This window comes from Somniosus microcephalus, chromosome 8 (assembly GCF_052327205.1).
Source record: "Somniosus microcephalus isolate GS21.2 chromosome 8, FLI_Smic_1.0, whole genome shotgun sequence".
NCBI classification, from domain to species: Eukaryota; Metazoa; Chordata; class Chondrichthyes; order Squaliformes; family Somniosidae; genus Somniosus; species Somniosus microcephalus.
The window spans coordinates 112,002,360-112,028,711 of record NC_140994.1 but is presented as its reverse complement, the minus strand read 5'-3'; the positions used below and the strand labels follow the sequence as shown (position 1 = coordinate 112,028,711).

At 50.0% G+C, this 26,352-nt stretch overlaps 1 protein-coding gene across 1 annotated transcript in view; it reads left to right on the top strand.

Moving 5' to 3' along the window:
* Positions 1 to 23,827: 23,827 nt before the first annotated feature.
* LOC147113751 (E3 ubiquitin/ISG15 ligase TRIM25-like) overlaps positions 23,828 to 26,352 on the top strand; it is a 34,340-nt gene continuing 31,815 nt past the window's right edge. Inside the window, exon 1 of the mRNA XM_085995063.1 lies at positions 23,828 to 24,422. Coding sequence (XP_085851189.1) covers positions 23,865 to 24,422 — 558 coding nt within the window. The 5' untranslated portion in view covers positions 23,828 to 23,864. The remainder of the gene's footprint in view (positions 24,423 to 26,352) is intronic.

Below are 26,352 nucleotides of genomic sequence, written 5' to 3'. Positions count from 1 at the left end.
CGGAACATCGACGGACAACAACTCATGTTAATTATAACCAAAACGCCCACCACCTTAATCCTATCTAGATCTGATTGTGAAGGGCCAGAAACATGCTCACCAGTCCAATTGGAAAAAGTGTAGAGTTTTGAAACAGGTCTGCGTTTTGATCCTCTCAGACATCCTGTTTCCTCGTGGTCAGTGGAACCACAGTGGGCTGCGCCACACCTCGCTCTCTCTCTCTCTCTCTCTCGAGGTGAAGGTCACAGACAGGCTGGACACTGACGGGCCTGGATGTCGGCCGAGATCATCTGCTTGACCACGGGTGGAAGCCCCTAGCCGGCTTTCATATAGGTTTCTTCAGTATTTTTACTACCTCCCATTTCGTCAATGGCCCGGGGTTGGTCGATGATCTCCCGATGTTTTACCCCGGGGCAGGACGCCGGCTCGAACCATCTTCTTCTCTGAACTCCAGCTGCTATCGAAGGTAACGGCTATTAGCAAAGATCCCACGAAGACGATGAAGAAAGAAACCTCTCTCTTCCCAATATCTAAGATGAAGCCTCTTTTGCCACCCCCGGTGTCTCCAATTATACTTCTCAGAAGAAGCCTCTATCTCGCGCCAAATCAGGTTAGTCTTTTGTTTTAATTTTGGCGGGCTGGTTGCACAACGGGGTATTTATTATATTTTAAACTGTCCTTGGATGGCCGGTAGCAGGCCATCTCTGGTCTGGAATGACCTTCATTGTTTTAATGTCCTAGTGATGTCCTTAACGGGTCCTTGATGCTCTTCTCATGAATGTGTAACTGTTTTCCTTTGTCTGGGTAAAAATTTAGATGGCCTTTATCTACAGGCCGATCTGGTTGGATCTGCATCCAATCTATATGTATAAGTGTACGTGTCTGGTTTCGTTTCCTCAGAAATGGCTTCCAGAACCTACTGTGGGTTGAATCCACAAAGCTGTCTGAGGACTGCAGGAACCATTTTTGAAGTGTCCCAATAAGTTGGTCACGGGGTCTGGTGGCCATTTTGAATGTCCCTTTTTCCTGGGCTTCTATTAAAACAGCCTTTAAAATCATGGCCTCTTCTGCCATTCGACCCTTATTAATACAATATCAATTTTGCTAATCTTACAGTCCCCCCTGATGTTACTATAACTTGCTTGAAGTATCATAATTCTGGGTGAGCAAAATTTTCTGACCTTCCACAATCAAACCATCCCCTGTCTTTACCTGTCTGTGATCCCACGACACATGCATTTCCCATTTCAGAAAACCTACAGTGTACATAAAGCATCTATAGATGGCAATACATTGGGTTTAAAAGTTTGAAACACATTCTTCCAGGTGTGGAGGGGGGGCCTAATACCCCTACATCACCCGGTTCAAACACCTTATTATCTTTAATAATCACAACTTACTTAATATACTTCAACAAAAACGAGCAAAATACACAAAATCTCACATGAATATTATCAAATAGAGGAGGGAGGGAAACTTTAACTTTATACATAGCAGCATAAATCTAAACGGGTGTCTCTTCTTCTACCCGCACATAATGCTCCCTCCATTCTCCCCTGTTCTCATACCTCTGTGAATGTTTTACCTTTTTACAGTGTACAAACAGTAAATAGATCACAATAAAAAATCTGACACACTACTAGGATATGAGAGGCTATCCTAATCCAAGAAGGGACTTCTATATTAGTGAACAGGTCCCACCACGGTGGGGTCACTATATCCAATATGTCTGCCCCTATTTCTAAGGTCTTCTGCTCCAGTGTGTAAAAATGTTTCTGTGAAACAACAATGGCCTTTAATATCTTGGTGAGGTGTTCAGGGAGAGGGGGAATGATATATCCAAAATGTGCAACGAATCGTTGCAGGTCGGTGAAATTCTCTTTGACTGTGATGTGAAAAGTGGAAGGTTCAGGAATGGGGACAATTAGCTCTTGGGCCACTTGAACTTCTGCCTTGGGTTTGAAGCAGAAACTGCTGTCACTCACCGGACACCAGCCGTGCTGTCCATGTTTGTAGTGGGGCACTGCAGTGGTGACACAGTATGTCCCACCTCCTATATATGCCACCTGCGGGGGCACATGGCCTTGTGCCATTGCCTCCATGGTGCAATTTATAGGTTTTGCGCTAGCAGTTCTGAACCCGCACTGTGGTTTCGAATAGGCATTCAAGTGCTGGGGACACAGGATGATGTGTGCTCCCCGGCTCCGGCACCCTGGGAGGTCAGTACCCGTCATTGCATGCTCCCATCTAATGATGTAAGGTGGGGCCGCTGTGTAGCGAATGACTCCAATGTTCTCCACCCTGTATACCAGGGCGGGTTTAGCTATCTTACCCATAACCGGCATTCTCACTACTGTACCCATAATGGTGTGATTAGACTGTCCACAGTCCAGTTGGACTGGGTAGGCCTCTGAAGCTAGTCTGAGCTGGCACGGACTCAATGCATTCTCAAAAGGGTGGAGGGCTGCGAGGTGCTTGTTGCTGAACCAGGAGGGGACTAAATCTTATTTTAAATCCTCCAGATTACTGCAGCCCTCGCGCAGTAACCATGCCCCGTACAGCACACAAGCTTCGCTCTGCGCAGCCTGATCGGACGCATTCCGATCCTCCCTGGTGAGAGCATTTACCGTTTAAGCATGTTTCTCCAGCTCAGCTATTATTTCCTTTAAGTGTAGTGTCATGGCCTGGTCCTCATGTAACTCAGAACCCACTACCTTATTCTCATCAGTCAGTATCTTTCCGAACTGTGTTTTTAAACCATTGATCTGGGTCTGCAGCTCCACGTCATCCAGAGTGTTGATGACGGAAGTCCCTGTGTTAAAAGCGGTAAAAATATCATTGACTGCACCCCTTCTTTGTCTCCCTATCCTGCCCAAGACCTCATGTGGTGTGGTGTACAATTCAGCTCTGTCGACATCGGCAAAGCCGAATTCATAAAATTGTCTGAACATGTTTGTTAACAGGACCTGGTACAATTGCTCCATTTCCTTGGGGCACCACTCTGGCAATCGCACCTCGGTGAGGTTTAAAATCACCGAAACCACCACGTAGTGCACCCCTTGGTACAGCACCTGACCTGTGGGCACTAACACCAATCCATTCCCGGATCCCTTGGTAGTGGTGGGGTACCTTCCTTGCGGGCTTTGGCTACCGGAATCGTGGGCAGGGGCTTGCGTGGGCGGGTAATGAGCTCGGTGGCATTTACTGTGATCCAAGAGTATGGTACTCCACACGCCTGTGTGCTGACGTCCCATCTCATCCCTTGTCCAGCATCCTGCCACTGCCTTTGGAAAAAGATGGAGACGCCTGTGGGGCAAGCGTGCTCTGAACCCCACATACAGATATAAATTCCTTCATCGGGTTCCCACCATTTGTCCCAACAGACACTCAATCCCCCATGAGTCCCCATAATAGTCCGATGGGTATTACCCAGTCTCTCCCACTCGACCGTAGAGTTCTTCATGGTTTTACTCAGCTTCCTGAGCCACCACCAACGGTCCAAAGGAACATGTCCAGAACACACAAGGCAAATCCTTTTCCCAACGGTAACGCTGACTCTGGGCGCGATGTTCCTTACTCGAGGGCACGTCAAAAAGGCTTCCTGGTAATTGAAACCGAACTGACTGGAGTATTCCGTCGAGTTCGACCCCAGCCATCCTGGCCACCTTCCTTCGTGGAAGTAGTTGGCTGTCTCCTCGACCTCCCGGGTGCCCGTCCCATCGGTCGCGATGGGGGCTGTGTCTCCCGAGCACCCGTAAATCGTGGAGTCCTTAGTGCGGCCCCGGTAGGCCATGCCATACCCGATCACCATGACCATAACGAGGATTCCGTTCATCTTCCTCCTGGTTCCTGTAACAAATTAAACAATACAGCCAGGCTCCTGAGAGATTCTGGCCTAGGTGAAGGCATGATCGGGTCTTTCGACCTCGATCCAAACAGAACACACATTCTGGGCAGATCCCAAAACTACTTGCAACATTAATCACTTTAATATTATACACACCTTAACTTAATTAAACTTAAACTTAACTAAATCATGTACAGCGCCACCTGTCCCCGGGTGGCTTGCCTAATTCCTGTTTGGACTGCAGCTCACCGCTCCCTGTGGCAGGGCTGTAGTGACCTGTGGCTTGGGTTCCCCGCAGCCTTTTGCTGTCGGTTGGGGACTGCGTTCTGCTGGGGCTTTCTCAAGTCGGCGTTTACTGAAGTTGGGGGGATCGGGCCAAGGTTTTACTGGCTGAGGCGTTCGAGACGACCTGCGAGAGGGTGCTTTGGGCGAGGCTCCCTGAGGGAGTGGACCTGCGGTTGGGACTTTAGCCCTCACAGCCCGTGGGTCCACCACGACTGCCGGCTTCGGCTCCCTTCCCTCAGGCTCCGCCCCTTTGGGATTTGGGTCTGTGGCAGACGACTTCTCCCTACCTGTCCCTACAGGTGGAGAATCTCCGCCCCCAAGTTCTACCTCCCCTAAACTTGAGTCGAGGGCGGGACCTTCTTCCTCCGACTCCACCTCCTCCAGAATTGTGTCAAGGGTGGGGTCTAGCTGTTTGGGCTCTTCCCCGTCCGAGTCCCAGGCCAATGGGGAAACCTCCCAGGTGGGCGGGTGATACGCTTATCAATTACTTCATAAAAGGTGATGAGTCGAAGAAGAGATGATGAGTCGAAAGAAGAGATGAATAAGGCTTTTATTAGCTAAGAAGAGACCATGCTTCTTCGTGAGTGACTGAACAAGTCTGAACGAAACCCACACAGTGGTGGGTGGAGTCAGCTGAGGCATGCCTCCATACACAGCGCCACCCAGAGGTGGCAATATACAATACAGTGGTTTACCACATTCACCCCTTGTTTAATGTGAAGTCCGGCGGGGTGAAGGGTACTACAAGTTAAGTCTATCAGGAGGCCTTGTCTGACGTCCTGATCGTCGTGGTGGCGGCGGTGGTGTTGCAGCATCCGACGTCGGGTCTGGTGTCTGGGTGGTTGGCGAAGATTCCTGGGGCTTTGGCATGCCGTCTGCAGGGGTTGGGTTGGGAGGGGTGGTGGGGGATAACAGTGGTAAGGGGGATAACGGTGGTAAGGGGGATAACGGTGGTAATTCAGGGGTACCCGAGGGTGCGAGATCTCGTATGGAGACCGTGTCCTCCCGCCCGTCTGGGTATGTCACCCAGGCATACTGGGGGTTGGCGTGTAGGAGGTGCACCCGCTCGACCAGGGGGTCCGTTTTATGCGTCCTCACGTGCCTCCGCAGTAGGACGGGCCCAGGAGAAGTCAACCATGCCGGTAGCGAGGTTCCCGATGTAGACTTCCGGGGGAAAACGAACATTTTCTCATGAGGGGTCGCATTAGTGGCAGTACAAAGCAGTGACCGAATGGAGTGAAGCGCTGCAGGGAGGACCTCCTGCCAGCGGGAGGTCGGAAGGCCCGTAGATTTTAGTGCTAAGAGGACTGCCTTCCAAACCGTCGCGTTCTCCCTTTCCACCTGGCCGTTCCCCCGGGGGTTGTAACTGGTGGTCCTGCTCGTGGCGATACCTCTTGTTAGCAGGTACTGCCGAAGTTCGTCGCTCATGAACGATGAGCCCCTGTCGCTATGTATATAGCTGGGGAACCCGAACAGAGCGAAGATGTCATTCAGACACTTGATGACCGTGGTACTGGTCATGTCTGGGCAAGGGATGGCAAAGGGGAAACGGGAGTACTCATCAACTATGTTGAGGAAGTACACATTGCGGTCAGCGGAGGGGAGGGGCCCTTTAAAATCAACGCTCAGGCGTTCGAAGGGGCGGGTGGCCTTGATCAGGCTTGCTCTGTCCGGCCTATAGAAGTGCGGTTTGCACTCGGCGCAGATTTGGCAGCTCTTGGTCATGGACCTGACCTCCTCGATGGAGTAGGGCAGGTTACGGGATTTGATAAAATGGAAAAACCTGGTGACCCCCGGGTGGCAGAGGTCATTGTGGAGGGACTGCAGCCTATCACTCTGCGCGTTGGTGCATGTACCACGTGATAGGGCATCTGGGGGCTCATTGAGTTTCCCTGGCCGATACAAGATATCATAATTGTAGGTGGAGAGTTCGATTCTCCACCTCAAGATCTTGTCGTTCTTGATTTTACCCCTCTGCTTATTATTAAACATAAAAGCTACTGAACGCTGGTCAGTGAGCAGGGTAAATCGTTTCCCGGCCAGGTAATGCCTCCAGTGACGCACCGCTTCTACAATAGCCTGGGCCTCCTTTTCGACGGAGGAGTGTCTCGTCTCGGGGCCCTGGAGGGTCCTTGAGAAAAAGGCCACGGGTCTGCCCGCTTGGTTAAGGGTCGCGGCTAGGGCGAAGTCGGAGGCATCGCTCTCCACTTGGAAGGGGATGGACTCATCCACCGCGTGCATTGCGGCCTTCGCGATATCGTTCTTGATAAGAGTGAAGGCTGCACACGCCTCTGGTGTCAGGGGGAAGGAGGTGGCTTTGATGAGGGGCCTGGCTTTGTCTGCATAGAGGGGCACCCACTGGGCGTAGTAGGAGAAAAACCCCAGGCATCTCTTCAGTGCTTTTTGGCAGTGGGGAAGGGGTAGCTCCATTAGGGGGCGCATTCTGTCGGGGTCGGGCCCGATGACTCCGTTCTCCACCACGCAGCCGAGGATGGCCAGGCGCTTGGTGTGAAACATACATTTTTCCTTATTGTACGTTAGGTTCAGCCGTTAGGCCGTACGGAGGAAATTTGCTAGATTAACGTCGTGGTCCTGCTGGTCGTGGCCGCAGATGGTGACGTTATCCAAATAGGGGAAGGTTGCCCGCAGCGCGTTCTGGTCAACCATTCGGTCCATCTCCCTTTGGAAGACCAAAACCCCGTTGGTGACGCCGAAGGGGACCCTAAGGAAGTGGTAGAGGTGGCCGTTTGCCTCGAAGGCAGTATACTGGCGGTCCTCATGGCGGATGGGCAGCTGGTGGTACGCTGACTTAAGGTCGATGGTGGAGAATACTTTGTATTGCGCAATCTGATTGACCATATCAGATATGCGAGGGAGGGGGTACGCGTCCAGCTGGGTGTACCGGTTTATGGTTTGGCTGTAGTCGATTACCATGCGGCGTTTTGCAGTGGTTTTAACGACTACAACCTGGGCTCGCCAGGGGCTAGTGCTACCTTCGATAATGCCCTCCTTCAAGAGCCGCTCCACCTCAGAGCTGATAAAAGCTCTGTCCCCGGCACTGTACCGCCTGCTTTTGGTAGCGATGGGTTTACAGTCGCGGGTGAGGTTAGCGAACAGGGGAGGGGGGGGGACTTTTAATGTGGAAAGGCTGCAGGTGGTTTGCAGCGGGCGATTTAAAAGTTGTTGGTTGCAGACTGTGAGTGGGGGGAGGGGTCCACCGTATGCTAGTGTGACACATTTAAGGTGGCACTGAAAATCCAACCCTAGCAGGACGGCAGCGCAAAGACGGGGCAGGACTAGCAGTTTAAATTTTTGATATTCAGTGCCCCCTACTGACAGGGTCACCACACAGTAGCCGCTGATGTCCATTGACTGGGACTTGGACGCCATAGAAATGCGATGGTGCGTTGGCAGAATCGTGAGGGAGTGGCTACGTACCGTGTCGGGGTGGACGAAACTCTCTGTGCTCCCGCTGTCGATCAGGCAACTGGTGGCGCGGCCGTTTACCGCGATATCCATCATGGAGCTGGATAGATGGTGAGGGTGGCCTTGATCCAGCGTCACGGAGGCCAGTATGTGGCTTAGTGAGTCACTATAGTCATCCGCCGAGACGGTGGTCGGTTCCGGTGACGAAATGGCGGTTGAGTGCGTTGGATACGATGGCGGCGGATGCCATGCGGCCGGGGGTACACAAAATGGCGGATAAGATGGCTGCTCCCACGGCCCGCACGCTGCGCTGCTGGCTGGCTTCCCCTTGCAGGCGTTAGCGTAATGGCCTTTCTTCCCGCAGCCCGAGCAGGTAGCTGTCTTAGCTGGGCAGTGCGCTCTGGGATGTTTTAACTGGCCACAGAAATAGCATTTTTGGGCCTGGTTACTGGGCATCGAAGCAGTTCTTACCGGAGGCTGCTGTCTCGGTTGGGTCGCTGCAGCGGTTGGTGCCGGGGGCGGCGGTCCCGTGTCCCACGGTTTCGATTGCCATGTCTCGGCGCCGTTACGGGGGTATGCCTCGAGGTTTCGGTGGGCCTCCTCTAACGAGAGCGCAAGGGCAATGGCCGTCTTCAGGTCGGGTTCCTTGCTTTCTAGCAGTCTCTGCCGGGTGTGGTCTGACTGGAGGCCCCTGACGAAGGCATCACAGGCGAGTCCCTGCGCGTGCTCCACAGCCGTTACCGCTTTACAATCGCAGTCTCTGCAGAGTGCCAGTAGCGCCCGTGCAAATGCCCCTACCGATTCTCCCGGTTGCTGCCTGCGGGATCCCAAGAGGTGTCGGGCGTAAATTGTGTTCACTGGGCGCGTATATTGCCCTTTTAGTAGCTCGAGGGCCGCCACGTACGTATTAGAGTCCCGGATTAGCATATATACTTGATGGCTCACCTGGGCGGTCAAAATTTTCAGTTTGTGATCCTCCTCTGTAACCTGTGAGATTGCGAGGAAGGATTCAAAGCAGCTCAGCCAGTGTTCAAACTTGGCTGATGCACCCACATCTTGAGGGTCGAGGTCCAGGCGTGGTGGTCTGAGGGCTCTCAGCCATGTCTGCTGTATCCGTTGCTGTTGTTGCTCCTCAGGTGTCGCCATTTAACTTTTAGCTAATAAAATTGATACGCTTATCAATTACTTCATAAAAGGTGATGAGTCGAAGAAGAGATGATGAGTCGAAAGAAGAGATGAATAAGGCTTTTATTAGCTAAGAAGAGACCATGCTTCTTCGTGAGTGACTGAACAAGTCTGAACGAAACCCACACAGTGGTGGGTGGAGTCAGCTGAGGCATGCCTCCATACACAGCGCCACCCAGAGGTGGCAATATACAATACAGTGGTTTACCACATTGGGACAGCTTCTCCCCTGAAGCAGGCTGCGGTTCTAGCCTGTGTGGTCTGTGACTCTTTGCACGCCTCAGGCTGAGGATTTTTACCCTCGGACCTGGCTTCAGTTGTTGGCTCTTTTGCACTTGGCTTAAACAGTTTGCACTGATTGATGTGAAACCATTTACAAGCCCTTAGCTGACCCTCTAAACTGCCAGCCCTCGCTGTTAACCTAGCGTTCTCCTCCCTTAAAGCCTGCTCAATTAACTTAGCCTCCGCAACCTGGCACCGCAGGTATTCCTCCATTTTACAGGAGGTCTCTTCCTGTGCATGTCTTTCTAGAGGACACAGGTCGACAGGCTGCGCTGGCTCTAGTCAATTGGGCACAACGGTCGGGGTTTCGGGAACGTCAAGACCAGTGGTGACTGCTATCTTCCCCTGCGAGATCATAAGAGACCGCATTGTCTCTATAATTGATTCTATCGCAGCGGGATCCATAGCTGCACCGGCTCCTTTGCTGGGACAGGAGCTGCGGCTTGTGTTTGGGCTGGTGCTGGGGCGGCGGTCTGGGCTTGGGTTTGGGCTGCGGGAGATTTCCCTTTATTATCCTTCCACGGATTTTTACAGTCCTTGCGCCAATGTCCATCCTTCCCACACCCGTAGCAATTGAGCTTGGCTTGGGCAGGGCGATTCCCTTCCTGACGCCACTCCTTCTTACTTGGGGCTGCGGGTTTTGCCTCATGCACTTTTCCCTTAGAGGGAGGTGTCTCCTGACGTCTACAATTCTTGTATGCAACAGTGAGCTGGCGGAGCACCGTCTCCTCCGTGGCGTCGGGACCTTGGGGGTCAAACCAGGACCTGGCTAAGGCCTGTATCTTTGGCAAGCTGTTAGCAACCAAGCAATGGAGCCAATGAACCTGCTGTTCGGCGCTCATTCCAACCCATTCTGGCATGTCCGGACAACTGCATCGAAACACTGGCCACAGCCTTTCTGCGAAAACCCGTGGGGGTTCTCCAGTTAGCTGCACAGTCCCTTCCACCCGTTGGACTGGATTACCGTCGTCTACTCCCATAACTTTCAAGACCTCATCCCTGAGATCCGTATACCGTTTCCGCCCCCTCTTACTCTCGTCTGAGAGGCACTGAAGGATTGTGCTATCCAGGGAGAAGAGCAGCATCTTTGCCTGTTCCAGATCATCACAATCATTGATGGCAGCTGTCTCCTCTATCTCCCTGAAATGCACTGATGGATCTCCCTTTATTGTGAGTCTTGGGAGGTGGCTCACCTTGGATCTTAGTTGTGGTGCAGCGTAGGGCACCACGAGTTGGCTCATGTGGGGTCCGGGATCACCATTGTCCTCGTTGGGACGAAACTCTAGTGCCGAGCAGGACACATTGGTGCCGGCTCCGGCTTTGCTAACAGGGGCTGTTCCTCCTCCTGTACCATCTCGGCTACCTCCTGTTTTACCACCCCCGCTGGTTCCTGCCAAGCCTCGCTATAGCTCGGCGGGGCTGAGGGTTTGTGTGTTTTTCCCTCCCATGTACTCTCTTATCTGCTTGCATTTGATTTGATATTTTTCCTTATGCAATAACATTTCATTTTGTTTCATCAAACTTGGTCTACAAGAGTTTCTCTACATTGTAGTTCCTGCGCCTAAGTCCAGAGTATAGAACTTAAGGGGCGAGTGGGTCGAACCACTCAAGGTTTTATTGTGCAAGAGAGAGAGGCCTCTAGAGAGAGAAACCTCAGGGAAACCTCTCGAGGAAAACCCCTTACAGGGGTTTCTTTTTTTTACTCTCCAGAGAGATTCTGTAGATTGCAGAGGTTACTCTCTCTCAGAAGCCTCTCTCTCTCTCTCTCTCTCTCTCTTTTGCACAGAAATATCCTTGAGTGGTTCGACCCACTCACCCCTTAGATTCTAGACACTGGCCTTAGGTGCAGGAACTACAATGTAGAGAATACTCTTATAGACCAGGTTTAATGAAACAAAATGATATTTTATTGCATAAGGAAAAACAAATCAAATGCAAGCAAATAAGAGGGTACATGGGAGGGAAAAACAAATCATAACAATACAGTACTAACTAAAACGGATACAGGCATATTATACCTTACAAAGATCATCATAAAATGGGGAAACACACGGAACATCGAGGGATACCTACTCATGTTAATTATACCCAAAATGCCCAACCCCTTAATCCTATCTAGATCTGATTGTGAAGGGCCAGAAACATGCTCACCAGTCCAATTGGAAAAAGTGTAGAGTTTTGAAACAGGTCTGCGTTTTGATCCCCTCAGGCGTCCTGTTTCCTCGTGGTCAGTGGAACCACAGCGGGCTGCGCCACACCTCACTCTCTCTCTCTCTCTCTCTCTCTCTCTCTCTCGAGGTGAAGGTCACGGACAGGCTGGACACTGATGGGCCTGGATGTCGGCGGAGATCATCTGCTTGACTACGGTTGGAAGCCCCTAGCCGGCTTTCATATAGGTTTCTTCAGTATTTTTACTACCTCCCGTTTCGTCAACGGCTCGGGGTTGGCCGATGATCTCCTGCTGTTTTACCCCGGGGCTGGACGCTGACTCGAACCGTCTTCTTCTCCGAACTCCAGCTGCTATCGAAGGTAACGGCTATTACCGAAGATCCCACGAAGATGATGAAGAAAGGAACCTCTCTCTTCCCAATATCTAAGATGAAGCCTCTTTTGCCACCCCCGGTGTCTCCAATTATACTTCTCAGAAGAAGCCTCTATCTCGCGCCAAATCAGGTTAGTCTTTTGTTTTAATTTTGGCGGGCTGGTTGCACAATGGGGTAATTATTATATTTTAAACTGTTCTTGAATGGCCGGTAACAGGCCATCTCTGGTCTGGAATGACCTTCATTGTTTTAATGTCCTGGTGATGCCCTTAACGGGTCCTTGATGCTCTTCTCATGAATGTGTAACTGCTTTCCTTTGTCTGGGTAAACATTTAGATGGCCTTTTTCTACAGGCCGATCTGGTTGGATCTGCATCCAATCTATATGTATATTAGTGTACGTGTTTGGTTTCATTTCCTCAGAAACGGCTTCCAGAACCTACTGTGGGTTGAATCCACAAAGCTGTCTGAGGACTGCAGGACCATTTTTGAAGTGTCCCAATAAGTTGGTCACGGGGTCTGGCGGCCATTTTGAATGCCCCTTTTTCCTGGGCTTCTTTTAAAACAGTCTTTAAAATCATGGCCTCTTCTGCCATTCGACCCTTATTAATACATTGGCCCAGTAATTCCTGTCACAACGCGTGAGTAAGGACGGGGTACTCACGCATGTGCCAGGAGGAATTGTCGGTTTTCAGCATGCACAGCGCATGCGCTGAAAGCCGGCATTTCCTGTCCTCTGACCCAAGGGGTTAAGAGGCTGAACGCATGCGCGGTATCGGGCAGCGCGTGCGACTTGGATTTCCTGTATTTTTACAGATTTGCGCATGTGTAAAGGCCTCCGGTTTTTACGCATTGAAAAACCACACGTAAGTACTTAGTTTTACAGGTAAGTGGTCTTTTAGTACAATTTAGAATTTTTTTTCCCACAGGTTTATTATTTTTAAAGAACCTACAGTAAGGTAAGTTTAGTTTTAGACCCTATTTTTTAAAAATTTATTTTTTTCAAAAATTTGATTAATTGTTTAAAATAGTTTTTTAAGTTATTCATAGTTAATTTAATTATTGGGATGCTTTTTAAAATGTTATTTAAAGTTTAAGTAGTGTTTTGGGGTGCAGTACTTTTCCTGAGTTTGACAGTCTTTACTATCAAACTTATGAATGAAACATAGAAACATAGAAACATAGAGATAGGAACAGGAGTAGGCCATTCGGCCCTTCGAGCCTGCTCCGCCATTCAATGAGATCATGGCTGATCTTCGTCTGAGATCATAGCTGATCTTACCAGTTCAGTACCCCGTCCCCGCCTTTTCTCCGTAACCCTTAATCCCCTTAGCCTTCAGAAATATATCCAATTCTCTCTTGAAAATATTTATTGAATTAGCCTTCACAGCCCTCTGTGGCAGGGAATTCCACAGGCTCACCACTCTTTGAGTGAAGAAATTCTTCCTCATCTCTGTTTTAAATGATTTGCCCGCTATTTTTAGACTGTGGCCCCTGGTTCTGTGCTCCCCGGCCATTGGAAACATTCTCTCTGAATTCAGCCTGTCCAGGCCTGCCATAATTTTATATGTTTCGATGAGATCCCCTCTCAATCTTCTAAACTCCAGTGAGTACAAGCCCAAACTATTTAATCTCTCTTCGTAGGTCATTCCCGCCATTCCAGGTATCAGCCTGGTGAATCGCCGTTGCACTCTTTCCATGGCAAGAACATCCTTCCGCAGATGGGGCGACCAAAACTGTACACAATACTCCAGATGCGGTCTCACCAGCACCTTGTACAGCTGCAGTAAGGTATCCCTATTCCTATACTCGAACCCCCTTGATATGAAGGCCAACATACCATTTGCCTTCTTAATCGCCTGTTGCACCTGCATGCTCTCCTTCAGTGACTGGTGCACAAGAACACCCAGGTCCCTCTGCACTTCCCCATCTCCCAATCTATTGCCATTTAGATAATAATCTACCCTCCTGTTTTTACCCCCAAAGTGGATAACCTCGCATTTATCCACATTATAGTGCATCTGCCACGTATCCGCCCATTCCCCCAACCTGTCCAAATCGCACTGTAGCCTCCTGACATCCTCATCAGAGCCCACCCCTCCTCCTAGTTTAGTGTCGTCAGCGAATTTGGAAATATTGCATCCAATTCCCTGATCCAGATCATTTATATATATTGTGAACAGCTGGGGTCCCAGGACAGATCCTTGCGGCACCCCGCTGGTCACTGCCTGCCACTCCGAAAACGAGCCGTTTATTCCAACTCTCTGTTTTCTATCCGCCAGCCAGTTCTCTATCCACGTTAATACTTTGCCCCCAATTCCATGAGCCTTAATTTTGCATGATAATCTTTTGTGTGGAACCTTATCGAAGGCTTTCTGGAAGTCAAGGCACACCACATCCACTGGCTCTCCCCCATCTATTTTACCAGTTACTTCCTCAAAAAATTCCAGCAGATTAGTCAAACACGATTTACCCTTTGTAAATCCATGTTGACTCTGTCCGATCCTTTCCCCATTTGTCAAGTGCTTCGCTATTTTATCCTTAATAATGGACTCTAGCATTTTGCCCACAACCGATGTAAGGCTTACTGGTCTATAATTCCCTGCTTTCTCTCTACCCCCCTTTTTAAATATTGGGGTAACATTAGCTACCCTCCAATCCACGGGTACTGTTCCCGAGTCAATGGAGTTCCGGAAGATGATCCTCAGAGCATCTGCTATCTCCAGGGCCACCTCCTTAAGTACCCTAGGATGTAGTTTATCAGGCCCCGGGGATTTGTCGGCCTTCAGTCCCCTCAACTTACCCAACACCATATCCCTAGAGATACTAATTTCTGTCAGCTCCTCCCTCTCATTAGTCCCTATGTTTGCCAATATTCCTGGGAGGTTATTTGTGTCCTCCTTTGTGAATACAGAACCAAAGTATGAGTTTAATTGGTCTGCCATTTCCTTATTCTCCATTATATATTCTCCCGAATCGGACTGCAAGGGACCGACTTGGGATTTTACCAGTCTTTTCCTCCTGATATACCGATAAAAGCTTTTGCAGTCTGTCTTTATGTTTGCTGCAAGTTTACTTTCGTATTCTATTTTCCCCTTCCTGATTAATCCCTTTGTCCTCTTTTGCTGTATCCTGTACTGCCCCCAATCTTCCGGTCTGGTGCTTTTTTTTGCCAGTTGATATGCCCTTTTTTTTGATTTTATGCTGTCCCTAATTTCCCTCGTTATCCACGGTTGAGTCACCTTTTTAGGTTTATTTTTATGCCAAACCGGTATAAACATGTTCTGGAATTCTTCCATTCTATCTTTGAATGCTTGCCATTGTCTATCCACTGTCAATCCCCCCAGAAACACCACCCAATCAATCTTACCCAATTCCCGTCTCATACCCTCGTAATTCCCTTTATTTAAGTTCTGGACCTTAGTCTCTGATTCAATTTCCTCACTCTCCATCTCGACTGAGAGCTCGATCATGTTATGATCGCTCTGACCCAAGGGGCCTCGTACAAGAAGATTGCTGATAAGTCCCTTCTCATTGCACAATACCCAGTCTAAAATGGCCTGATCTCGAGTCGGCTCCTCGACATATTGGTCCAGATAACCGTCCCGAAAACATTCCAGGAATTCCTCCTCCTCAGAATTTTTACTAATTTGGGTAGTCCAATCAATATGTAAATTAAAGTCACCCATGATGACAGCTGTGCTCTTATCGCACGCTTCTCTAATTTCCCTTTTTATGCCTTCCCTCACCTCCATAATACTATTTGGAGGCCTATATATCACACCCACTAACGTTTTCCTCCCCTTGCTATTTCTCATTTCTACCCATACAGATTCCGTTTCATCCGAGTTAATATCCTTCCTTTCCATTGCATTAATCCCCTCCTTTACCAGCAATGCTACCCCACCTCCCCTACCTTTTTGCCGATCCTTCCTAAATATTGTATATCCCTGGATGTTAAGTTCCCAGCCTTGCCCACCCTGCAGCCACGTTTCTGTAATCCCAATCAAATCATACTTGTTTACCTCTATTTCCACAACTAATTCATCCACCTTGTTCCTAATGCTTCTAGCATTAAGATACAAAGCCTTCAGGCTTGCTTTTTTCACACTCTCATTATGAATTAGTTTGGCCCTTTGTGTTTCTCTCCTTTGCTTATTGCTTCTCACCTTTCTACCATCTATTTCTGACTTCATATGACTTCCCTCTTTTCCACTACCTAGGTTCCCATCCCCCTGCCAAATTAGTTTAAATCCTCCCGAACCGCCCTAGAAAATATTACCCCGAGGACATCGGCTCCCTTACAGTTCAGGTGTAGACCGTCCCCTTGGTACAGGTCACTCCTCCCCAAGAACTGGTTCCAATGCCTCAAGAATTTAAATCCCTCTCCCTTGCACCACTGCTCAAGCCACGTATTTAGCTTATCTATCTTACTCTCTCTAAACTTATTAGCTCGTGGCACTGGTAGCAATCCAGAGATTACTACCTTTGAGGTCCTACTTTTCAATTTAGCTCCTAACTCCCTAAATTCAGCTTGTACGACCTCCTCCCTCTTTTTACCTACATCGTTGGTACCTACATGTACCACGACAACTGGCTGATCCCCCTCCCCCTTCAGAATGCTCTGCACCCGCTCCGAGACATCCTTGACCCTTGCACCAGGGAGGCAACATACCATCTTGGAGTCTCGGTCTCGGCCACAGAAACTCCTATCTATCCCCCTTACAATTGAATCCCCTATCACTATAGCCCTATCCCTCTTTTTCCCGCCCTTCTGTGTAGCAGAGCCAGTCATGGTGCCCTGAACCTGGCTGCTGGTGCCTTCCCCTGATAAGTCATCTCCCCCAACAGTACCCAAAACGGTAAACCTGTTTTGGAGGGAGATGACCGCAGGTGACTCCTGCACTACCTTCCTGCCTTTACCCTGCCTTTTGGTCACCCATTTACTGTCTGAGCTAGCCTTTACCTGCGGTGTGACCAACTCACTGAATGTGCTATCCACAACATCCTCAGCATCGCGTATGCTCCAGAGTGAGTCCATTCGCAGCTCCAGCGCCGCCATGCGGTCCGCTAGGAGCTACAGCTGGACACACTTCCTGCACACATAGTTGTCAGGGACAGTGTCCCTGATTTCCCACATGGCACAGGAGGAGCATGACACGGGTCTGAGCTGCCCTTCCATGACTTAACCCTTACAATACCTTTTTATTTACTACGATTTAGCTTAATTATTGAATTCTACTTAGAATAAGTTTGTGAAAGTACTCACCAACCAGTCACCTACCTGTTTTCTGGTGTTGTATTTTCACTGCCGCCTCCTGTCCTGGAACCTTTTCCACCTAGGTTAGGCTCCTGAAATAAAATAAATTGAACCTACCTTTTCAACTTCCCCTAACCCCTAAAAGGTTAGAGGAGGTGGAAGGGTGGGAGACACTACACTGTAGTGTTTCGGGTTTAGCAACAGCTCCACCTATATAAGAGTTACTGGCCTCCTGCTCTCCCGACTGCACCAGCTGCTCCCTGGTGACGTCACACACTGATTACTATTTACCCCTCTCCTCTGCTGTTGATTTGGTACGCCTCGCAACTGCCGCCGGTTTTTAAGCCGGGCTCCTCCTCGCTGCTCTCTGCTGCTCCGAGTGGTCGGGCCTCGCAACTGCCGCCGGTTTTTAAGCTGGGCTCCTCCTCGCTGCTCTCTGCTGCTCCGAGTGGTCGGGCCTCGCAACTGCCGCCGGTTTTTAAGCCGGGCTCCTCCTCGCTGCTCTCTGCTGCTCCGAGTGGTCGGGCCTCGCAACTGCCGCCGGTTTTTAAGCCAGGCTCCTCCTCGCTGCTCTCTGCTGCTCCGAGTGGTCGGGCCTCGCAACTGCCGCCGGTTTTTAAGCCGGGCTCCTCCTCGCTGCTCTCTGCTGCTCCGAGTGGTCGGGCCTCGCAACTGCCGCCGGTTTTTAAGCCGGGCTCCTCCTCGCTGCTCTCTGCTGCTCCGAGTGGTCGGGCCTCGCAACTGCCGCCGGTTTTTAAGCCGGGCTCCTCCTCGTTGCTCTCTGCTGCTCCGAGTGGTCGGGCCTCGCAACTGCCGCCGGTTTTTAAGCCGGGCTCCTCCTCGCTGCTCTCTGCTGCTCCGATTGGCTGAACAGTGCTCACCTGATCCCAGCCGGCACATCGCACTAACTACGCCGCTGTGTCAGGTTAGCACAGCGCGCCGACATCAGAACCTGGCCACTGACAGGAAATCCACTACGGGCCAGGTTTCAGATGTCGGCGCGCCGGTTGAGCGCACATCGGGGGCTTGCATGCGCGGCAAGCCCCCGACAGGAATTACTGGGCCAATATCAATTTTGCGAATCTTACAGCCTGGATGTCGGCGGGACAGAGACCATCTGCTTGACCATGATTGGAAGCCTCTAGCCGGCTTTCATGTAGGTTTCTTCGGTAGTTTTGTCTCATCAAAGGGCCCGGGGTTTGTCGTCGATCTCCCGACGAATACCCCGGGGCGGGATGTCGACTCGAACCGTCTTCTTCTTCTTCAATCGCCACGATGGCCACAATGGCGCTCTGTGATGGCTCTGATGGCTTTCTGATCGCTACGATGGCTATCCATTTCATCGCTACCCCGGGTGTCTCCAATTATACTTCTCAGAAGAAGCCTCTGTCTCCCGCCAAATCAAGGTTGGTCTTTGTTTAACTTTTGGCTGGCTTATAGCACAGCAGGGTAGTTATATTTAAACTGCTTTCAGGATGGCCGGTGATGGCCATCTCTGGTCTGGAATGACCTGGTAATGTTTTAATGTCTTCTTGATGTCTTAAACGGGTCCTTGATGCGTTCTTTATGAATATGGAACTGTTCCCCTTTGTCTGGGTAAACATTTAGATGGCCTTTATCTACAGGCCGATCTTGACTGGATCTGCACCCAATCTATATGTATGTGTATGTGTCTGGTTTCGTTCTCTCAGAAACGGCTTCCAGAACTTACTGTGGGTTGAATCCACAAAGGCTGTCTGGGGACTGCAGGAACCATTTTAAAGTGTCCCAATAAGTCGGTCACGGGGTCTGGCGGCCATTTTATGTGTCCCTTTTCTGGGCTTCTTTTAAAACAGTCTTTTGAAAATCACGGCCTCATCTGCCAGAGGACCCTTATAATAAAATATTAATTTTGCGAATTCTACAGAACTCAGGAACGCCCCTAATTACAAGCCCCTGACATGTGAAAACAAGGAGTTATGTGGGCTCTGTAACTTAAGCTGTCGGTGTAACCAAAGAAAGAACTGGCATTTCTATCGTACCTTTCATGGCCTCAGGATGTCCCAAAGTGCCTCACAGCCGATGAAATACTTTTTGAAGTGTAGTCACTGCTTTAATGAAGGAAACACGGCAGCCTATTTCCGCACAGCAAGCTCCACAAACAGCAATGTGACAATGAGCAGATATACTGTTTTAGTGATGTTGGTTGAGGGATAAATTTTGTCTAGGACAGCTGGAGGTAATTATTTATATCTGGATACCCACACATGAATGCTCTCCACCTTGTAGTACAAGAGGATCGTGAGGCTTTTCAATTTATCTGTGATGCCCCTGAGAGTCAAATAGTCTACCAACGCTCACTGGCTAAACTGACATGAACAACCACTGAGGTCAAGTTATCAGAGGGCAACCAGTGATTCAATAGGGTAGATGGAGAAACTATTTCCTCGGGTGGGGAGGCCAGAACAAGGGGGCATAACCTTAAAATTAGAGCCTGGCTGTTCAGGGGTGAAGTCAGGAAGCAATTATACACACAAAGGGTAGTAGAAATCTGGAACTCTCCCCTCAAAAAGCTGCTGAGGCTGGGGGTCAATTGAAAATGCCAAACGGAGATTGATAGACCTTTGTTAGGCAAGGTTACTAAGGCTTATGGAACCAAGGCGGGCAGATGGAGTTAAGATACTGATCAGCCATGATGTAACTGATTGACGGAACAAGCCCAAGGGGTGAATGGCCGACTCCTGTTCCAATTGTAAGATTAAACCTTTTACATGTAATTTTTCTAATGTATAAATCTTATGTTTAGATTCGGTGTTTTTAAACATATAAACCATTCACTTTTGGAGTGGGCACTCAAATACATATAACCAGCTCACACTTATAGAAATTAGATTAACAGCTGAGAAAACAGAAATGGTCAAGTTAAAACGACCCATAAGGCAGAGGGATGTAGCTAACAAAGGATGTTTCTAAAAACGTGTTTATACAGCAGTGTGTTTCAAGGATGTGGAGCTGGCACTGAGGGACTGCGGACACTGATAAGGGAGGCCGAAACGTTCCACTGCCTGGAACAAGAGATAAGAGACAGGCAGCTGTGAAGAACAAATTGTGTGTCCATGATGAGACTCTATAAGAATGGGGCTTTAGACAGTTTCGGGGTGTCGAGGAACAGGACGTGGAACAATCCGCGCAGTTACTGCCCTCTACCCGAGGACAGAACGGGGTGATGTCAATCCTGGTCCACCAGCTGTTGTTCAAACATTGTGTAAACTCCTCGCTGTTAAGACTTGTTGCCACACAATAAACAGAAAAGTTTCAACCAAAATGGTGTAAATTCGAATGCTCTTACACAATGTTCCTAAGACCAGAACCGGACACAGTATTCGAGGTGGGACTGACCAGCACTGGACACAGTAATTGAGGTGGGTCTGACCATAATTGAACACAATATTGAGTCCAGTTCTGGTCAGAAAAACCTCAAGCACCATGTCCAGTTTTGGTCAGACCCACCTTGAGTACTGTGTCCAGTTCTGGTCAGTCCCACCTCGAGCACTGTGTCCAGTTCTGGTCAGACCCACCTCGAGAACTGTGTCCAGTTCTGGTCAGACCCATCTCGAGTACTGTGTCGAGTTCTGGTCAGTCCCACCTTGTGTACTGTGGCCAGTTATGGTCAGTCCCACTTCGAGTACTTTGTCCAGTTCTGGTCAGACCCTCATCGAGTACTGTGTCCAGTCCTGGTCAGACCCACCTCGAGTATTGTGTCCAGTTCTGGTCAGTCCCACCTCGAGTACTGTGTCCAGTCCTGGTCAGACCCACCTCGAGTATTGTGTCCAGTTCTGGTCAGTCCCACCTTGAGTACTGAGTCCAGTTCTGGTCAGACCCACCTCGAGTACTGTGTCCAGTCCTGGTCAGTCCCACCTCGAGTACTGTGTCCAGTTCTGGTCAGTCCCACCTCGAGTACTGAGTCCAGTTCTGGTCAGTCCCACCTCGAGTACTGAGTCCAGTTCTGGGCAGACCCACCTTGAGTACTGTGTCCAGTTCTGGTCCGACCCACCTTGAGTACTGAGTCCAGTTCTGCGTGACTAAGAGTGACTGCCCATGACATAAAGGCAGCATTTGACCTAGTAAATTGTAAAACTGCAGCCATGGTGCCTCAGTGGTGGAGGGAGTGAATGTTTAAGGTGGTGCATGGGGTGCCAATCAAGCAGACTGCTTTTTCCTGGATGGTGGCGAGATTCCTCAGTGTACTTGGAGCTGCACTCATCCAGGCAAGTGGACAGTATGCCATCACACTCCTGACTTGCGCTTTGTAGATGGTGGAAAGTGTTTGGGTTTTGGGGAGTCAGGATGTGAGACACTCGCCGCAGAATGCCCAGCTTCTGACCTGCTCTTGTTGCCACAATATTTATGTGGCCTGTCAGTTAGGTTTCTGGTCAATGGTGACCCCAGGATGTTGATTGTGGAGAATTCAATGATGGCAATGCCATTGAATATCAAGGGATGGTGATTAGACCCTCTCTTGTTGGAGATAGTCATTGCCTGGAACTTGTGTGGTGCAAATGTTGCTTGCCACTTATCAGTCCAAGCCGAAAAGTTGTCCAGGTCTTTCTGCATGCGGACATGGACTGCTTCATTTACTGAGGAGTTGTGAATTTGACTGAAGGCGGCGCAATCATCAGCAAACATCCAAACTTCTGACCTGCTGATGGTGGAAAGGTCATTGATGAAGCAGCTGAAGATGGTTGGGCCTAGGACACTGTGCTGAGGATCTCCTGCAGCGATGTACTGGGGCTATGAAGATTGACCTCGAACAACCACAATCATCTTCCTTTGTGCTAGGTATGACGCTAGCCAGTTGAGTTTTCCCCCTGATGCCCATTGACACAGTACTTGAGGTGGGTCTGACCAGAACTGGACACAGTACTCGAGGTGGGACTGACCAGAACTGGACAAAGTACTCGAGGTGGGTCTGACCAGAACTGGACAAAGTACTCGAGGTGGGTCTGACCAGAACTGGACACTGTACTCGACCTGGATCTGACCAGAACTGGACACAGTTCTCGAGGTGGGACTAAACAAAACTGGACGCAGTACTCGAGGTGGGACTGACCAGAACTGGACACAGTACTCCAGTTGGGACTGACCAGAACTAGACACAGTACTCGAGTTGGGTCTGACCAGAACTGGACACAATACTCTAGGTGGGACTGACCAGAACTAGACACAGTACTCGAGTTGGGTCTGACCAGAACTGGACACAATACTCTAGGTGGGACTGACCAGAACTGATCACAGTATTCGAGGTGGGTCTGACCAGAACTGGACACAGCACTCAAGGAGGGACTGATCAGAATTGGACACAGTACTCGAGGTGGGACTGACCAGAACTAGACACAGTACTCGAGGTGGGACTGACCAGAACTAGACACAGTACTTGAGGTGGGTCTGACCAGAACTGGACACAGTACTCGAGGTGGGTCTGATCAGAACTGGACACAGTACTCAAGGCGGGACTGACCAGAATTGGACACAGTACCCGAGGTGGGACTGACCAGAACTAGACACAGTACTCGAGGTGGGTCTGACCAGAACTAGACACAGTACTCGAGGTGGGTCTGACCAGAACTGGACACAGTACTCAAGGTGGGACTGACCAGAACTGGACACAGCACTCAAGGTGGGACTGACCAGAACTGGACACAGTACTCGAGGTGGGACTGACCAGAACTAGACACAGTACTTGAGGTGGGTCTGACCAGAACTGGACACAGTACTCGAGGTGGGTCTGATCAGAACTGGACACAGTACTCAAGGCGGGACTGACCAGAATTGGACACAGTACCCGAGGTGGGACTGACCAGAACTAGACACAGTACTCGAGGTGGGTCTGACCAGAACTAGACACAGTACTCGAGGTGGGTCTGACCAGAACTGGACACAGTACTCAAGGTGGGACTGACCAGAACTGGACACAGCACTCAAGGTGGGACTGACCAGAACTGGACACAGTACTCGAGGTGGGTCTGACCAGAACTAGACACAGTACTCAAGGTGGGACTGACCAGAACTGGACACAGCACTCAAGGTGGGACTGACCAGAACTGGACACAGTACTCGAGGTGGGACTGACCAGAACTGGACACAGTACTCGAGGTGGGACTGACCAGAACTGGACACAGTACTCGAGGTGGGACTGACCAGAACTGGACACAGTACTCGAGGTGGGACTGACCAGAACCGGACACAATACTCGAGGTGGGACTAACCAGAACTGGACACAGCACTCGAGGTGGGACTGACCAGAACCGGACACAGTACTCGAGGTGGGACTAACCAGAACTGGACACAGCACTCGAGGTGGGACTGACCAGAACTGGACACAGTACTCGAGGTGGGACTAACCAGAACTGGACACAGCACTCAAGGTGGGCCTTACCAGAACTGGACACAGTGGTCAAGGTGGGACTGACCCAAGCCCTGTACAGTTTCATCATGACTTCTTCTGACTGGATTCTCCTGTTTAGGATTTTTAGTCCAACATTATTTTGACTTTGTTGTTGCAGCTCTGTATTGGTTGGACATGTTTCATGTTGAGTTTACTGAGACTTGTAGCCTCTGCTGCTTTGCTTTTTTTCAGCTCTCTTTGCCCCTCTGATGAGCCTATAAATTTTTTGTATATTTTTCTATCCCTCCCAGAGAGCTCCTTCCCCTTCCTCTCTGCAGGATTTGTAAAGGTTATTTTTCCTCTTTATATCAGTTTTAATTTGTTTGTTAAACTATTTTGGGTCTGGTCCGAGCTGATTAGTTTTGGGTGTGTGTTTACTGAGCCCAGCTTGCTGTATTCTGGCTCCATATTGTAAAATTGCAAACTTGTTTTTCTGATTTTAGTTCTGAACTGCTACTGCAGGCCTGAAGGGGTTAATTGTCAGCCAAAGTGGGTTACGAAAGTGAAACTAACATTGTCACTCCCTGCACCGAGTGTTTATAAGAATTTCACTTCTTACTCTGGTTCCTCGCCTTCTCCAGTGCTGTGTGACAATTCTTCAGTTGCTGTAACAATGGAGTTCAGAGCTATCGAGGCTGAAGTAATTTGTGCTGTGTGTCTCCACATGTACCAGAACCCTGTGGCATTACCCTGTCAGCACAGTTTCTGTTTGAATTGTATTGAGGGAGTTTGGGCCCAGACAGCAGACCCAGGAGGGTTTAAGTGTCCTCAGTGTCACCGGAAATACAACCCCAGGCCCAGTCTGGTGAGAAACTTCACGTTGTGTAATATAGTGGAAAAATACAACCGCTTACAGCCTCCTGCTGATTCAGCCCGTGTCATGTGTGAATACTGTGACGAGAATCCAACCCCAGCTGTGAAGACCTGTCTCAGTTGTTTAACTTCATTTTGCTCTTTTCATTTAAAACCACATTTACTGAAAGAGCTCTACAAAGACCACACCCTAATCAAGCCTGTGACTGATGTTATAGGCACGAAGTGCCGTGACCGTAAGAAAGTCCTAGAGTTCTGCTGTAAAGATGATGCAGAGTGTGTGTGTGGTTCTTGTATAACAGGGAAACATAAATCTCACACACTGCTGAGCATGGATCATGCACAAGCTGCACTTAAGGTGAGTGACACAATTCCCGATATTAAATACAGTGAGGGAGACTTTTCCTGTTAATGACCAACATTAATTGGAACTGATTGCAGATGGTCCAATGTTTTCTTGCTGTACCGGGTCTGGGTTTCTGGCTGTTTGTTTCTTGTCAGTCAGATTTGCTGCCTCCCCTTTCTCTTACAGTCTGTCTGAGAGAGCAGGGTGGCACTGGGAGGGGTGTGAGAGTGGCCCAGGGTGACTGCCCCTCACCCACACTCAGCCCCTCCTGGGGAGGGCACTGTAGAGCTCAGTAATTCACCTCTGAGCAGCAGGGAGAGGACCATCACCAGTGGGGGAGTGAGGGACACTCACAGGGGGTGACTCAGGGTCTGGGTGGAGAAACTGTTCCTCACAACAAGAGGGAATTGCTGTCTGAGTCTGTCTCCCTTTCCCTGTGGCTGATTGCTGGAAATGGAGGAGCTGAGTCCATGTGAAAATGCAGCACACGGTGTGTCACTGTGAAAAGAAGCCGGTGTGTGTGAGCTCACTCAGTTTATTCAGGGCAGGAGCCTCCTTACTGAGAGACACAGAAGGGAATTTTTCTGCTCAGGGCCCAGGCACCAAGGCCCCGAGATTTGTGGGGAGGGAGTGGGTGTGGGGGGTCCTTTCAGTGACTGCGAAACCCAGAAATTCCGGGAATGTGGATGTCGTGCCGAATTGAACAGCAGGACCTCATTAGAATTGTTTAACTACGTTTCATTCCTGACAGCAAGCCAGATTGAAAGGCTGGGCACTGCCGGGTGAAAATCTTGCATTACAAGGCAGGAGCCAGGGAACACTGATCAGATTCCGTACAAGCAAAGATCAGGGCTTGGTGGGCATGGGGGTGGTGTTGGGGGTAGGTTCTGGGATCACTGTGGGGAGATTGCGGGGGGGAGAGAGATTTCTAGGGGTGAGAGAGATGGTGGGGGAGAGAGAGATGGCTGGGGTAGAGAGAGATTGCGGGGGAGAGAGATGGCGGTGGAGAGAGAAATTTGCTGGGGGGAGAGAGAGATGGCAGGGGGAGAGAGAGATTAGCTGGGGGGAGAGAGAGAGGGTGGGGGGAGGGAGTTGGCGGGGAGTGAGACTTTGGGGGGCACGATGTTGAGGGGGGTTCTGAAGATCACCGGGGTGGGGGACAGTTTGCGGCAGGTTTGTTTGAGGGTTCGGGGGAAGCTCTCCTGCTCCTCCAGGCCCACATGCAGTGCTAGAAAAACACTTGCCTGCTGGATCTGGCAGCTCCTGCCTCCCTTCAGCTTTGGGGATTCCCGAGCCCCGGGATACACGGCCCGCAGCCGTTAAATCTAATCGCTGCCAAAATCTGAGGCAAGGAGCCTCATTTAAATATTATAATTACTGGCCCGCCTCTTCTGAGCGGGTTACTCGGCCCAGACCCAACCCGCTGCCATTAAACCGGAAGGAGGCACCTTCCCCGCTTCTTATCTCCACCACCAACAGTCTCCTGAAACCCTTCCACTCTGCCCCTCCTCCCTCACCTCCAACAACAAGTGCAAGAATCTCATGGACGACTTTGTTACGAAGATTGAGATCATCCATTCAGCTGCCTCTGCCAAACCTCCCCCAAGTTTGCCCCTGCTCTAGCCCTGAACTCACATCTCCCTCTAATTTCTCTCCGATCTCCCCTCATGCCCGTTCCGTGCTCATCTTGTCCATGAGACCCGCCTTCTGCTCTTTTTTTTTAAACGTTCATGGGATCTGGGCATTGCTGGCAAGACCAGCATTTATTGCCCATCCCTAGTTGCCCTTGAGAAGGCAGTGGTGAGCCACCTTCTTGAACCGCTGCAGGCAGTGTGGTGAAGGTTCTCCCACAGTGCTGTTAGGGAGGGAGTTCCAGGATTTTGACCCAGCGACGATGAAGGAACGGCGACATATTTCCAAGTTAGGATGGCATGTGACTTGG